At 37.2% G+C, this 13,910-nt stretch overlaps 1 protein-coding gene across 2 annotated transcripts; it reads right to left on the bottom strand.

Moving 5' to 3' along the window:
* Positions 1-3,709: 3,709 nt before the first annotated feature.
* Positions 3,710-9,918, bottom strand: LOC128644978 (uncharacterized). 2 transcript variants are annotated; one of them, XM_053697679.1, is made up of 3 exons: positions 9,475-9,918; positions 7,584-7,750; positions 3,710-6,178 (listed from the first exon to the last, which is right to left on the bottom strand). In XM_053697679.1, the coding sequence occupies exons 1-3, from the start codon at positions 9,634-9,636 to the stop codon at positions 4,678-4,680; spliced, it is 1,830 nt and encodes a 609-aa protein (XP_053553654.1). In that variant the 5' UTR covers positions 9,637-9,918; the 3' UTR covers positions 3,710-4,677. The 2 variants fall into 2 exon arrangements, with proteins under 2 accessions (XP_053553654.1, XP_053553655.1); XM_053697680.1 differs by lacking the exons at positions 7,584-7,750; positions 9,475-9,918 and adding an exon at positions 6,775-7,522.
* Between the last annotated feature and the right edge of the window lie 3,992 nt (positions 9,919-13,910).

Genomic DNA, 13,910 nt, shown 5'->3' with positions numbered 1-13,910 from the left:
AACCAGAAGAAGCTAGTTGGTTTGATTCAATTGGACAAAATACCTAATTGTGCTTTGCTTTCGTTTCCTTCTGCATTACTCACAAGACTAGCTTACATTCAGCAGTCACAACTTTGCAGACTGGGAAAGGATAGGGGACGGGGTTAAAAAAAAAAAAAAAAAAAAAAAAAAAAGAGAGTCAGTCATCAATAAATGCAATGTATTTGACGGTACTCTTCAAATAGCACTTCGCTCTGGCTGCACTGTTAAGGAAAACTTACACAGTGCAGTCGGAGCACATTGCTGTTTAAAGAGAATAGCCTAAATGTGAAGTAGTGCTGCAAAGCCAAAGAGCTAACAGTTCCTACAAGTGTCCTGTTTTTTTCTGCAGACATGCTGCATTTTCTGCAATGACATCACAGATCAAAACATGTTCTACTTTGGAGACATATCGAAGTGGAAAAATATGAAATAAACCAGGGCTCAATTATTCAACACACTTGCCATGGCACCAAGAAAATGCTGCAGGCCTATTCCTTGAAAGGGAAACGTACAGGACTAGTAACTGCAGTTTTGAAGTTTGCTTAACTTGCATTCACTGCACTTCCACCTGGGTCCTGCATTTTTACACTCAGTGTGCTCTTTATATGCCATTTAACTTCCAGTTGGTTTCCTCTGCTGCATGGCTGTGACTACATATAAACCCCCCTACAGAAGTACACTAACAGGATAAATTGGAATGTTTTAGATCACCTGAACAGAACAGCATTTGATTCTTAGCATTATGGATAGATATTTGTACTCCTCTTGCCTCAAATTACTGCTAAAATTCATTATATCCTGCCTGCCCAACCTCTCTTATTTGCAGCAGAATCTGTATAAATATACATTAAAAACTGTTTAATGTTTTATAATTTTTCTTCTTACTATAGTTGCTCCCAATAAATGTTCTTTGTCACAGTAATCCTTCATTGAGTCTTTATAGCAGTGTTACTGCTAGATTTTTGCACTAGAGTTAGTAAGTAACTAAATACAGGACAAGTGTAAAACATTATCTGTTCATAGAACAATTTCATAACACCAATAATGTTAGTTTTACGTAAATGTGCAATGCTAGAGGACTTGTAATGTATACTAAGCATATTGATATTTAAGAAACACCAGATATAAAATATATGCCCCTCAAAAATTACACAGTTTAATAAGCACATCAATTATACTACCCTAAAGCAGTGCAATCCAAACTGTGTGCCGGCGGCAGTGTGTCCCAGCTTCAGCACAAACGTTCTTTTAAATTTTATTTTGGTTTCCGACTTTTTATCTGCCTGCTACGCATATCACGTGATTGATACCTAGTGGGTCACATATCTTAGCCTACTTGCGCAGCCGGAACTGAAACTATTCCCATTGGCGGCACAGTGGCTCCTGACTGCTCGTGTAGTCTCCTCAATCGGCTTGTGAATGCACGTGTAGTCAGTGAGTGGGACAGCAGTGTGTTTGCAGCGTAGGCAGAAGCCAGTCAGACTTGCTGAGGGCAGCAGCTTAAACGCTGAGCTGAAGTCAGAAGTCAAAAAGTGTTGGGGTTTTTTTTGCAGACTCCCCAGCGGTCCACTTTTCCAAGGTTTAAGCGCAGCAGGTCTAAGATTGCATGGCATTTTTACCTTACGTATGTTAATAATTATGTGGGAGCACTGGGAGATGTTCGATTGCTAGAAAGGCTTGGAATTGAATTTAAAATTCTAAAAAAATCTTCTCAGAGTCAGACGGAACAATCCTAAAGAATTCTGTTGTCAATTCCATTTCCATTACTTTGTCTTATGATTAAAGGGACACTGAACCCAAATTTTTTCTTTCGTGATTCAGATAGAGCATGAAATTTTAAGCAACTTTCTAATTTACTCCTATTATACAATTTTCTTCATTCTCTTGGTATCTTTATTTGAAATGCAAGAATGTAAGTTTAGATGCCGGCCCATTTTTGGTTAACAACCTGGGTTTTTCTTGCTGATTGGTGGATAAATTCATCCACCAATAAAAAAAAAAAGTGCTGTCCAGAGGTCAGAACAAAAAAAAAAAAAGCTTAGATGCCTTCTTTTTCCAATAAAGATAGCAAGAGAACGAAGAAAAATTGATAATAGGAGTAAATTAGAAAGTTGCTTAAAATTGCATGCTCTGTCTGAATCACGAAAGAAAAAAAAATTGGGTTCAGTGTCCCTTAAACCTTTACTTTAGAGAACAGTACACAATGTTTAAATCCATTTATATGATAGAAGTAAATTGGAAAGTTGCTTTAAAATTATATATTCTATTTTGCTTCATTCTCTTTAGTATCCTTTGTTGAAAGCAGTAATGCACTACTGGAAGCTAGGTGAACATACTGGGTGAGCCAATGACAAAAGGCACCAGTCAGCAGCTAGCTCCTAGTAGTGCATTGCTGCTTCTGATATATGGATAGGAAGTGGAAACTTAAAAATGTTTGATGATGAAATGCAAGTGTCTTTAATATTCCACCAAAAAGTCAGTAACTGTGTCCCATCAACCTCATATATCCCATTAAAATCCTAAGTAGTTATTGGTGTTAAACTTTTTTTTTTTTTTTTTTTAATTCTTGCACATACTTACATACTGTTACTCGTAAATACATTTCATTATTAGATCATTTATGTATGTGTCCGTATCTCTTAAAACAAGTTAGTTTAACCTCCTGTTTGCTAGTACAACTGAATTACTGTGTCGTGAAATGATGTAGGTTTAAAAAGTGCGTCACCGACATGAAAAGCTCTGCAATAAACATTAAAAGGGAAATTAAACACAATATACATTTTGTGCACCTCTGTCCAATTATGGATGACGCATTTTTGGAACCTAGGTTTCACTGAAAGCATCTGAAGGAGAGTTGTTGCACATGTGCAAACACGTCAGTACAAGCTAAATTTCAACATGGCTGAACCCATGACTTGAATTCTAAGACTACCTTTGTTAGGTGTCTTTGTCCATATATGACTAAAAAGTAAATATTTTTGTTTTGTAAATGCTGTGCAATACTTACATAGCAATGGAGAAAGCAAAGTTAGGGTAAATCACATTCTTTTAATGGAAATGAATAGCAACAGCACAGACCAGGAAGTCAAACAGCTACAGTATATCTCTTTATAAGAGATAAAGCCCTGGACTGCAAAGAAATACCAGAGGCTTGTACATAATATTTATGCAGTATTTAAAAAAAAATGCAATATTTCTCATGCATACAAATGTATGCCCCTTTTAAAAGTGATAGCCCTAAGGAAACTAGTTTAGGGTCCTGTAGCCCCTTAAGTTTGCAAAGTAATTTTTATAAATGAAGAAAACAAAACACTACACAACAAAGTGCTAATCTCAGCATTTCAAGCTTCTATGTCTGCTATAGAGCCTCAGAACAGTTTTGCTATTTAACAAATGACACGGGCATTTATGACACCTGCACCCCCTTCCCCGTAGGTAACATCATACTTTGAGTTTCTTTTCTGTGTAGGTAAAGGGATATTCAACCACCGCTATCAGAATAAAAAACAGCTGTTCTGCTGACCGCAATGCTCAATGAGCTGAATTGCGGTTTTAATAGCGCATGTGGCTGAGATATGCACTAAATATAAAGTGCAGTTTGTCACTAAAGGATTTAAATCTACACCCCGCCTTTTGAATTTTGTAAAAAACAATAATAAATATAGAAGGAAAAGAAAAGACACCGCTATGCTGAAAGCAATTCTTTTTTTATTTCATATTGATACAATATTACCTTAAAAGATTTTATCAGATGGTGTATACTAATTTAAAGGGATAGGAAACCCAAAACTTTGTTGTGATTCATACAGAGCACACCATTTAAAGAAAAATATTCCAATTTACTTCTACTATCAGATTTGCTTTGCTTCCATGATAATCTGTGTGAAAGAGATACCTAGGGAGGCATCTGGAGCACTTCATGGCAGGAAATAGTGCTCTGGCAAAACTGCTGTCATATAGTGCTCCATAAATGGGCTTCCTTCTAAGCATATGTCCCTGCTTTCTGCTTTTCAACAAAAGATACCATCAGAATGAAGAAAACAATAATAGAAGTAAATAAAAAGTGATTTAAAATCATATGCTCTATTTGAATCATGAAAGAAAATTTTTAGGTTTCACATCCCTTTAAGCATACTTTACATGACCATAAAAAAAAATGTTTACAATTGATAGATCACACCCTAAAACGAGTATTAACCTTTTACAAACCACATAAAGTTAGAGTTTGTATTTAAAATTAAAAAAAAGGGGGGGGGGGGGGGTATTTCAGAAGACCGATGCCCTATTTACATTTCAGCAGTAAATAAATTTGGCAAATAATGAAAATATTATGCTAAAATAAAACAAAAGCACACATCAAATATGGAATTTGCTTTAAAATTACAGACTCTAAGAAGCTGAATATTAAGAATCCCATTTACTTCTAACTACAATTATTAAAGATGTTTGTGCACTATAAAATGACAGCTACTGATACAGTATTGATCAGCTGTAGAATATATTTCTACCCTTGGTTAGTATCACAAAATTAATACAACAAATCAGTGTTGCTATAGGATGTGATAATGCAACATTTACATTGACTATAGTAATATTACTATTTTTTTTAAAAACCACAATAGTATATTCCAATGATATAGTTCTTTCATAAATATTTTAATTCAATGATCCATTAATATTAGTGAGCATTGCACATACTGCCCAAATTTGATTAACGGTACCTCCTAAAGTCAATGGCAAGACTTTGTCAAAAAGATGATATTGCCTTACACGCTCTATATCCTGATCAACACAAATTCTTAAACGAGCAAGTGCATTTATCTCTTTGTCCAAACCTGTACAATCTTCAACAAGCCTTTCAGGGTTTTGTGATGTTACTACCACTTCCTCATTGGTAAACTTGACAACCTGCTCTTCAATCTTTGAACTTTCTTTAATTTCAGCTTCTTCTGTTACAAGATGTCCCTGGTCCACCATTAGCTCTTCCATGTTCACTAAATGTGTCTCTACTTCCTCCTCTTTCACCCCTACATCAACATCATCATCTTCTTCTGCTGACTGTTCAAGCTCTACTACCGCATCCTCAAGACCAGTTGATGAGGTCATCACTAATGTTTCTTGGTCTTGTTCTATGGATGGTGCCAAAATAATCATGGTATTTTGCTCCTCTGTTGACTGGCTTAACATTACTGTTGCCTCATTACATTCCTCAGGTGAGGCGGCAGTTGTTATTATAGGAGGTATCACCAAGAAGGCGTCTACAGACTCCACAAGATCCTGAATGAGGAAATCTTTATCGGTGAAAACCAAATCACCAGGCTCCAATAAATCCAAAATACCAGAAGATTTTGTAATATCTCTTTTTGATGCACTGCCAGAATAGAGAGGACTTATGAAAATAACTGCACCATGTGGAGCTATTCCAAGCAAACCCTTATACGTAGTCTGTTTATGATAATATGTATATAACTGAGATGATACAGCCGGAGCATTTTGAATTTCAACTTTAACTTCTGCACAATGAAGAATTACTCGGGCTTGAGGGTATGAAGCTTTATAGCAGTCAGGTATATCCTGTTTGCCAGTTTCTCTACTACGCCAAAGTGGAACTTCACCAAGTACAAGGTATAAATAGTTAGCCCAGGTAATTGTAATTCTAATTACTCTGGACTGTGATATATTAAACCTAACAGCCAAGTCTTGATCATGGAAACCTTGCCGCACTTTGCATAAAAATAAGAAAAACTGGTCAATCAACGATAAGGTCTCTTCTTCAGATACCGAATCTCTGCTCACACTGTTGTCTCCCTCCTGCTGGCACTGTCTCCATTTAATAATGTTGTTGTCTGTTGGGGTCAAGGATGAAAATACATCTTTTAATGTAGCATAATCTTTGAATCCGGTGTAAAATTGTATAAGGCTTGAGTCATTCAGAAAACGCTCCAAGAAAAATATATTCATTTCCAATGCTGCGGTCCGTTGCTGTAATCTTGCAATCTCTTCGCGAGCAGCATGAAGCATTTCAGTGTCTGTCTTTGGTGGAAGATCATAACAGTGATCAAGGATGGAAACAGTTACTTCACTTGTTAGAGGCAGATTTATTTTCTGTGTTTGGGTTTGCATAGGCAGAATCGGTTGAAGAGTATTTTTAGCAGTACTATTAAAACAAAAATGGAAAAAAAAATTATTTCAGTATTATGAAGCGCTGACAACTTTAAGTTAAAAGCTAAATGACAAAGGAATAAAGCCCCATTACATGAAATTTCCCTCACTGTCAGACAGATTAATACGAAAATCTCTTACTGCCTTAAAGGGATACTAAACCCACATTTTTTCTTTCATGATACAGAGAGAGCATGAAATTTTAAGCAACTTTCTAATTTACTACTATTATTGATGTTTCTTTGTTCTCTTGCAATCTTTATTTGAAAAAGCAGGATTCTAAGCGGAGTCGGCCCATTTTTGGTTCAACACTCTGGATAGCACTTGCTTATTGGTGGCCTCATTTAGTCACTAATCAGAAAGCACAACCTAGGTGCTGAACCAAAAATGGGCCGGCTCCTAATCGTAGATCCTTGCTTTTCAAATAAAGATAGAAAGAACTAAGAAAAATTGAGAATAGGAGTAAATTAGAAAGTTGCTTAAAATGTCATGCTTTATCTGAATCATTAAAAGGAAAAAAAAAATGGGTTTAGTATCCCTTTAAGATTATACCCCTGCCCTTACAGAATTTCACAAAATCTTGTTACTTACATTTATTGAATACATTGTTGGACAGTTTCTGAAAGGCAGCTCTGCTGACCTCAAGCAGCACTTCTACTGTGTGTTTAACCTCTTTTGCGGGGGTTAAGTAGTGTAGAGTTAATAGTCTGTAAATGAAATGCTCTAACAAATTGGAGCATTCAATTGTTTTACTATAATGGCCTTTAAAATATTTATATAATGAACTGTGCATTTTTCTCCCCGAATCCCTAAACCTTGTTTTTTGCACTTCCGTTTATATGTGCACACTTTTCTGTGCATAAATAGTTAAAGGCAACCACTACCATTAATGTACAACTATATTTTGTATCTTACGAAACAAACCAAGACAATACAAAAGTTAATAAAACAAAATCTAAAAGAATAAAATGGCATTATGCTGCGTGTGTTAAATGGAAATTTAAAAAGAAAGTTAAACTCCTTAAAGAAAAATAAAACCTAAATTTGTTTCTTTCATGATTCAGTTAAAAAAAAACCTTGTGATTGTAAATAACTTTCCATTTTACTTCAGTTATCCAATTTGTTTTGTTCTATTTGTATCTTTTGTTGAAAAGGATACCTACGTAAGTTCATGAGCTACCGATTGGTTGGGCTTATATATCCTTCATGTTATTGGCTCACCCAGTGCGTTAACTAGCTCCCAGTAGTGCATAGCTGCTTCTTTAACAAAGGATACTAAGAGAATGAAGCAAAATAGAGAATAGAAGTCAATTGGAAAGTTATATAAAATTGAATTTATCTAAGTCATGAAAGAAAAAATTTGGGTTTCCTATCTCTATAATAAATTTAATCTAATGCACCTAATATTTCTCTTTGGCCGTGGTGTGGGTTGCTCCATTTGATCATTATTTGTCCACTGGAAAATGCATGGCACACTTAATGGCTTAAGGTTTCTCTTCCCCGTGAATGTCTGGACAAAATCAGATGGAAGAAAATGTTTTGAACAAACTCTGGTGCAACTTGATATCTAAAAGAAAAAAAAAAAGTGTTATAAATGTGTCATTTTGCATTAAATCTATTGAACAGAACTACTTTAGTTTTTATGGTTATGTGCATTTAGGGTGAAAAGAAGCACCCAAAAAAAATGTCAGAGATAAAGTATAACTAAAGTTCACAAACAATAATGAAAGTGCACTAAAAAAAAAAAAATATGACATTTAAACATTTCAGATTAAAGAGATAGTAAACCCAAATTTTGTCTTTCATGATTCAGATAGAGCATACAATTTTAAGCACCTTTCTAATTCACTCCTATTATCAATTTGTCTTCGCTCTCTTGCTATCTTTATTTTAAAAAAGCAGGAATGTAAAGCTTAAGAACTGGCCCATTTTTTGTTCAGAACCTGGGTTATGCTGGCTTATTGGTGGCTAAATGTAGCCACTAATAAGCAAGTGCTATCCAGGGTGCTGAACCTAAAATGGGCCAGCTCCTAAGCTTTAAATTCCTGCTTTTTAAATAAAGATAGCAAGAGAACGAAGACAATTTGATAATAGGAGAAAATAAGAAAGTTGCTTAAAATTGTATGCTCTATCTGAATCATGAAATAAAAAAAATTTGGGCTTAGTATCCCTTTAATGTCCACATAGCACTGTAAGTGACCAAAAAAAAATTAAGTAATGCTGCAGAATAAGAACAACAAAGTGAGGCTATTGTTCCACCATTACCAGTGCAGTAGATTGTTCCCTGTATGATTCCTCAATAGGAGATGCTTCTTTGAGGTAGAATATAATGAAATGTAGATGATTGGGAATTTACACGAGACAATGAATAAAAATGTTACTATATTAAAGGTTACTGAAAGGCACATGATACTCTGTTCTACCTAACATCTAAAAGGTTTCAAAATGTATTACAGAGTTATAATTTGTGAAAAATAAATGTTCCTGTGCTCAATAAACCAAACGTTTTTTTTCCCATGGGAGTTGTCCCTGTCAGCCAGTGAGCAGTAGAGTTCCATGAGTCAGTTGAACATAAACATACACTTGTTAGTTTCACCTCAAATTTAATTAATCTTTATGGTAAAAATTATATTTGAATGTGTTTAACTGTTGCTTTTTTATTAACATGATAGGAATGTCTCTTTAATGTTGGTTACAGAAAGCTTTGCAATTGTCGATTTGATTTTTTTTTTTTTTTTTTAAACATGTAACAGCAATAAAGCAATGTACAAAGAAAGGTTATAGAAGAGCGTTAAAAGATACAAATTATCACTGTTATTTTGGAAAAACTTTTTTGGTTCTGCTGACAATAAGATGTTTTAAACATAATGTAAAGATATTTAGCCTAATATCAGTGGGACATCTCTATCCAAACACAAATCATGATGTAAATTTAGATATAATTAAAGAGGATCACAGGCAATCATCTTTATTGTGATGATGTGGGATGGTGACATAAAAGTGGTAAAAATACAATGAGAAGAATAAACTGCATAAAAAACGAATAATTTGCAAACCACTTTGTTGTAGTAACTATGTAGCAAATTAAAATATATATTACTGTTAAATTAATCCTTAGATCAGAGAGGGGGGAAAAACATTGGCATGGTATATGGAAGCTTGCACAGTTTTGATGAATTTAGCTCCGTGTTTAATATTAAACCATTAGTAGCATGACCCTCTTCTGTTTGTAAATAAATTGTAATACTATATAAGAAAATAAAACGGACGATTAAGTGAATTTAACATTACCTTAAATGTTGGCCCTGGCTCTCGTCGGATCCTACTTAACCACTCTTTGTGCCTCCGTGGCTCAGCATGGAATGCAGGTATCCTATGGAAAGAGATCTTCTTGTCTACATTATAACGTGAGTCACTATTACAAAACGGCACGCAGCAATGATACGCAGCCATGAAGCTAGTCCCGGTGATCAGTCTTATGTATATGTACACCTGAACTGCCCATGCAGCGCTAGGGGAGGAAGCACACTGCCAATGACCGCAGATGTCTGCAACTTAACACCGCCCACCCTTACTATGTTTATAAATGGCAACTGGTACAAAAAGCAACCCCCGTCTCTCCCTTCATTGCTGTAAGACACGGGTCACGCTGTCATCAGACCGTTACCTATAATCACAAAACGTTTTCAAACAGCTCCTGTAGTGTACTACTGTAGTGTGCAACACTAAAATGTAGTGCGCATGCGCCAACTGTACACAGTATAATGGCTGGCTGCAATAGCGTGAGTAGAGGATTATCACTGTACGTCGACGTCCACAGACGCAGTGGCTTTCCAATTAGAACATGCAACAAGTGCGCATGCTCCGACCAAGTCCATGTTTCGTACCTACTGGTGTTGCGTACACCTGTTGATATATTCATTTTGATTATTATTCCTTAGGTGCAACAAAAATTGTCACCAATTAATAAATCCATACAAAGGAAAACATATATTATGCAAGCACAATGCTTGTTTTTCTGCAGGGTATGAGAATAATTGTGCAGTTAATAGTGATTAGTGACCAGGCTTTGGACGCTTATTATGAGTGGTGAAAAAACAGGCAACGTTTAGTGTTGTAAAATGTAGAAAAAAAAGATTCTCTTGAGGGAATTGTTTTCTTATGCTATTTTTTAAATCTTTTGGTTACTTCCTCTGCTGTCGCCAATTAGGGACAGTTATAAATAGGTCACTAGAGTGGGCAGCCAATGGCTGTGTGGAATATAACAGTGCTCTACACTTCCATTTCTAACAGGAACTGAAAAGCTCAAATTTCAGATTGGAATTACAGGAAAGGGAGACAAAATAAATAATGAAAGTATATTGTAGAGGTTTTTTTTATTTATATGATTTATCATTTCATATTACCATCTCAAAGTGTTTAATGTCCCTTTAACCCCTTAACGACCGAGGACGTGCAGGGTACATCCTCAAAAAAAAGGCAGTTAACGCCTGAGGATGTACCCTGCACGTCCTCGGTGTGGAAACCATCCTGCTCGCTTCCAGCTGCTTTCCGGTTATTGCAGTGATGCCTCGATATGGAGGCATCCTACAATAACCTTAAATGGCCATCCGATGCAGAGAGAGCCACTCTGTGGCCCTCTCTGCACCGGACATTGATGGCCGGTATCGTTGATGGGTGGGAGCGGACTTGGGAGGCTGGTGGGCGGCCATCGATGTGCCGTATAATGTGCAGGGGGGCGGGACCGTCGAGGGCGCGCATGGGAGCGCGCGTGTGCACGGGGGGCGGCGGGCGCGTGCATGGAGCGGGAGGGAACCGCTACACTACAGAAAAAAAATCTGAAAATATAATAAATATTAAAAAAAATAATATTGTAAAGTATCTAAGTAAACTGCAAGTGGTGGGAGGTTGGTGGGGGAAGCTACACTACAGAAAAGGGCATTTTTTTTTTAAAAAAAAGATTACTTTTTTTACTAAACTGGGTACTGGCAGACAGCTGCCAGTACCCAAGATGGCGCCCGCTAAGGCAGAGGGGGAGGGTTAGAGAGCTGTTTGGTGGGGGATCAGTGAGGTTGGGGGCTAAGGGGGATCCTACAAAGCAGCATATGTAAATATGCTATAAAAAAAAACCTAAAAAAAAACAAATATACCTTTTATTTTAGTACTGGCAGAGTTTCTGCCAGTACTTAAGATGGCAGGGACACTTGTGGGGTGGGGGAGGGAAGAGAGCTGTTTGGGAGGGATCAGGGGGTCTGATGTTTCAGGTGGGAGGCTGAGCTCTACACTAAAGCTAAAATTAACCCTGCAAGCTCCCTACAAGCTACATAATTAACCCCTTCACTGCTAGCCATAATACACGTGTGATGTGCAGCAGCATTTAGTGGCCTTCTAATTACCAAAAAGCAACGCCAAAGCCATATATGTCTGCTATTTCTGAACAAAGGGGATCCCAGAGAAGCATTTAATACTATATAAGAAAATAAAACGGATGTTTCGTACCTACTGGTGTTGCGTACACCTGTTGATATATTCATTTTGATTATTATTCCTTAGGTGCAACAAAAATTGTCACCAATTAATAAATCCATACAAAGGAAAACATATATTATGCAAGCACAATGCTTGTTTTTCTGCAGGGTATGAGAATAATTGTGCAGTTAATAGTGATTAGTGACCAGGCTTTGGACGCTTATTATGAGTGGTGAAAAAACAGGCAACGTTTAGTGTTGTAAAATGTAGAAAAAAAAGATTCTCTTGAGGGAATTGTTTTCTTATGCTATTTTTTAAATCTTTTGGTTACTTCCTCTGCTGTCGCCAATTAGGGACAGTTATAAATAGGTCACTAGATTGGGCAGCCAATGGCTGTGTGGAATATAACAGTGCTCTACACTTCCATTTCTAACAGGAACTGAAAAGCTCAAATTTCAGATTGGAATTACAGGAAAGGGAGACAAAATAAATAATTAAAGTATATTGTAGAGGTTTTTTTTATTTATATGATTTATCATTTCATATTACCATCTCAAAGTGTTTAATGTCCCTTTAACCCCTTAACGACCGAGGACGTGCAGGGTACGTCCTCAAAAAAAAAGGCAGTTAACGCCTGAGGATGTACCCTGCACGTCCTCGGTGTGGAAACCATCCTGCTCGCTTCCAGCTGCTTTCCGGTTATTGCAGTGATGCCTCGATATGGAGGCATCCTACAATAACCTTAAATGGCCATCCGATGCAGAGAGAGCCACTCTGTGGCCCTCTCTGCACCGGACATTGATGGCCGGTATTGTTGATGGGTGGGAGCGGACTTGGGAGGCTGGTGGGCGGCCATCGATGTGCCGTATAATGTGCAGGGGGGCGGGACCGTCGAGGGCGCGCATGGGAGCGCGCGTGTGCACGGGGGGCGGCGGGCGCGTGCATGGAGCGGGAGGGAACCGCTACACTACAGAAAAAAAATCTGAAAATATAATAAATATTAAAAAAAATAATATTGTAAAGTATCTAAGTAAACTGCAAGTGGTGGGAGGTTGGTGGGGGAAGCTACACTACAGAAAAGGGAATTTTGTTTTAAAAAAAAAGATTACTTTTTTTACTAAACTGGGTACTGGCAGACAGCTGCCAGTACCCAAGATGGCGCCCGCTAAGGCAGAGGGGGAGGGTTAGAGAGCTGTTTGGTGGGGGATCAGTGAGGTTGGGGGCTAAGGGGGATCCTACAAAGCAGCATATGTAAATATGCTATAAAAAAAAACCTAAAAAAAAACAAATATACCTTTTATTTTAGTACTGGCAGAGTTTCTGCCAGTACTTAAGATGGCAGGGACACTTGTGGGGCGGGGGAGGGAAGAGAGCTGTTTGGGAGGGATCAGGGGGTCTGATGTTTCAGGTGGGAGGCTGAGCTCTACACTAAAGCTAAAATTAACCCTGCAAGCTCCCTACAAGCTACATAATTAACCCCTTCACTGCTAGCCATAATACACGTGTGATGTGCAGCGGCATTTAGTGGCCTTCTAATTACCAAAAAGCAACGCCAAAGCCATATATGTCTGCTATTTCTGAACAAAGGGGATCCCAGAGAAGCATTTACAACCATTTGTGCCATAATTGCACAAGCAGTTTGTAAATGATTTCAGTGAGAAACCTAAAATTGTGAAAAATTTAAAGTTTTTTTTTTAATTTGATCGCATTTACGGTGAAATGGTGGCATGAAATATACCAAAATGGGCCTATATCAATAATTGGGGTTGTCTACTACACTACACTAAAGCTAAAATTACCCCAAAAAGCTCCCTACATGCTCCCTAATTAACCCCTTCACTGCTGGGCATAATACACGTGTGGTGCGCAGTGGCATTTAGTGGCATTCTAATTACCAAAAAGCAACGCCAAAGCCATATATGTCTGCAATTTCTGAACAAAGGGGATCCCAGAGAAGAATTTACAACCATTTATGCCATAATTGCACAAGCTGTTTGTAAATAATTTCAGTGAGAAACCAAGTTTGTGAAAAAATTTGTGAAAAAGTGAACGATTTTTTGTATTTGATCGCATTTGGCGGTGAAATGGTGGCATGAAATATACCAAAATGGGCCTAGATCAATACTTTGGGATGCCTTCTAAAAAAATATATTTACATGTCACTGGATATTCAGAGATTCCTGAAAGATATTAGTGTTCCAATGTAACTAGCGCTAATTTTGAAAAAAAAATGGTTTGGAAATAGCAAAGTGCTACTT

The sequence above is a fragment of the Bombina bombina genome, chromosome 1 (assembly GCF_027579735.1).
Source record: "Bombina bombina isolate aBomBom1 chromosome 1, aBomBom1.pri, whole genome shotgun sequence".
In the NCBI taxonomy this organism is placed as follows: domain Eukaryota; kingdom Metazoa; phylum Chordata; class Amphibia; order Anura; family Bombinatoridae; genus Bombina; species Bombina bombina.
Note: the sequence above shows the minus strand (reverse complement) of the source record. Positions and strands in the feature narration are given on the sequence as shown.

What these genes read in the sequence shown, in the direction of transcription:
- LOC128644978 (XM_053697679.1), bottom strand. Translation starts at nt 9,636, where the DNA reads ATGGCTGCGTATCATTGCTGCGTGCCGTTTTGTAATAGTGACTCACGT. An exon ending in AGCCAGGGCCAACATTTAAG is followed by an intron (nt 7,751 to 9,474) that starts GTAATGTTAAAT and finishes TTTTTCTTTTAG; the next exon opens with ATATCAAGTTGCACCAGAGT. An exon ending in CGGCCAAAGAGAAATATTAG is followed by an intron (nt 6,179 to 7,583) that starts GTGCATTAGATT and finishes TTGTTTTAATAG; the next exon opens with TACTGCTAAAAATACTCTTC.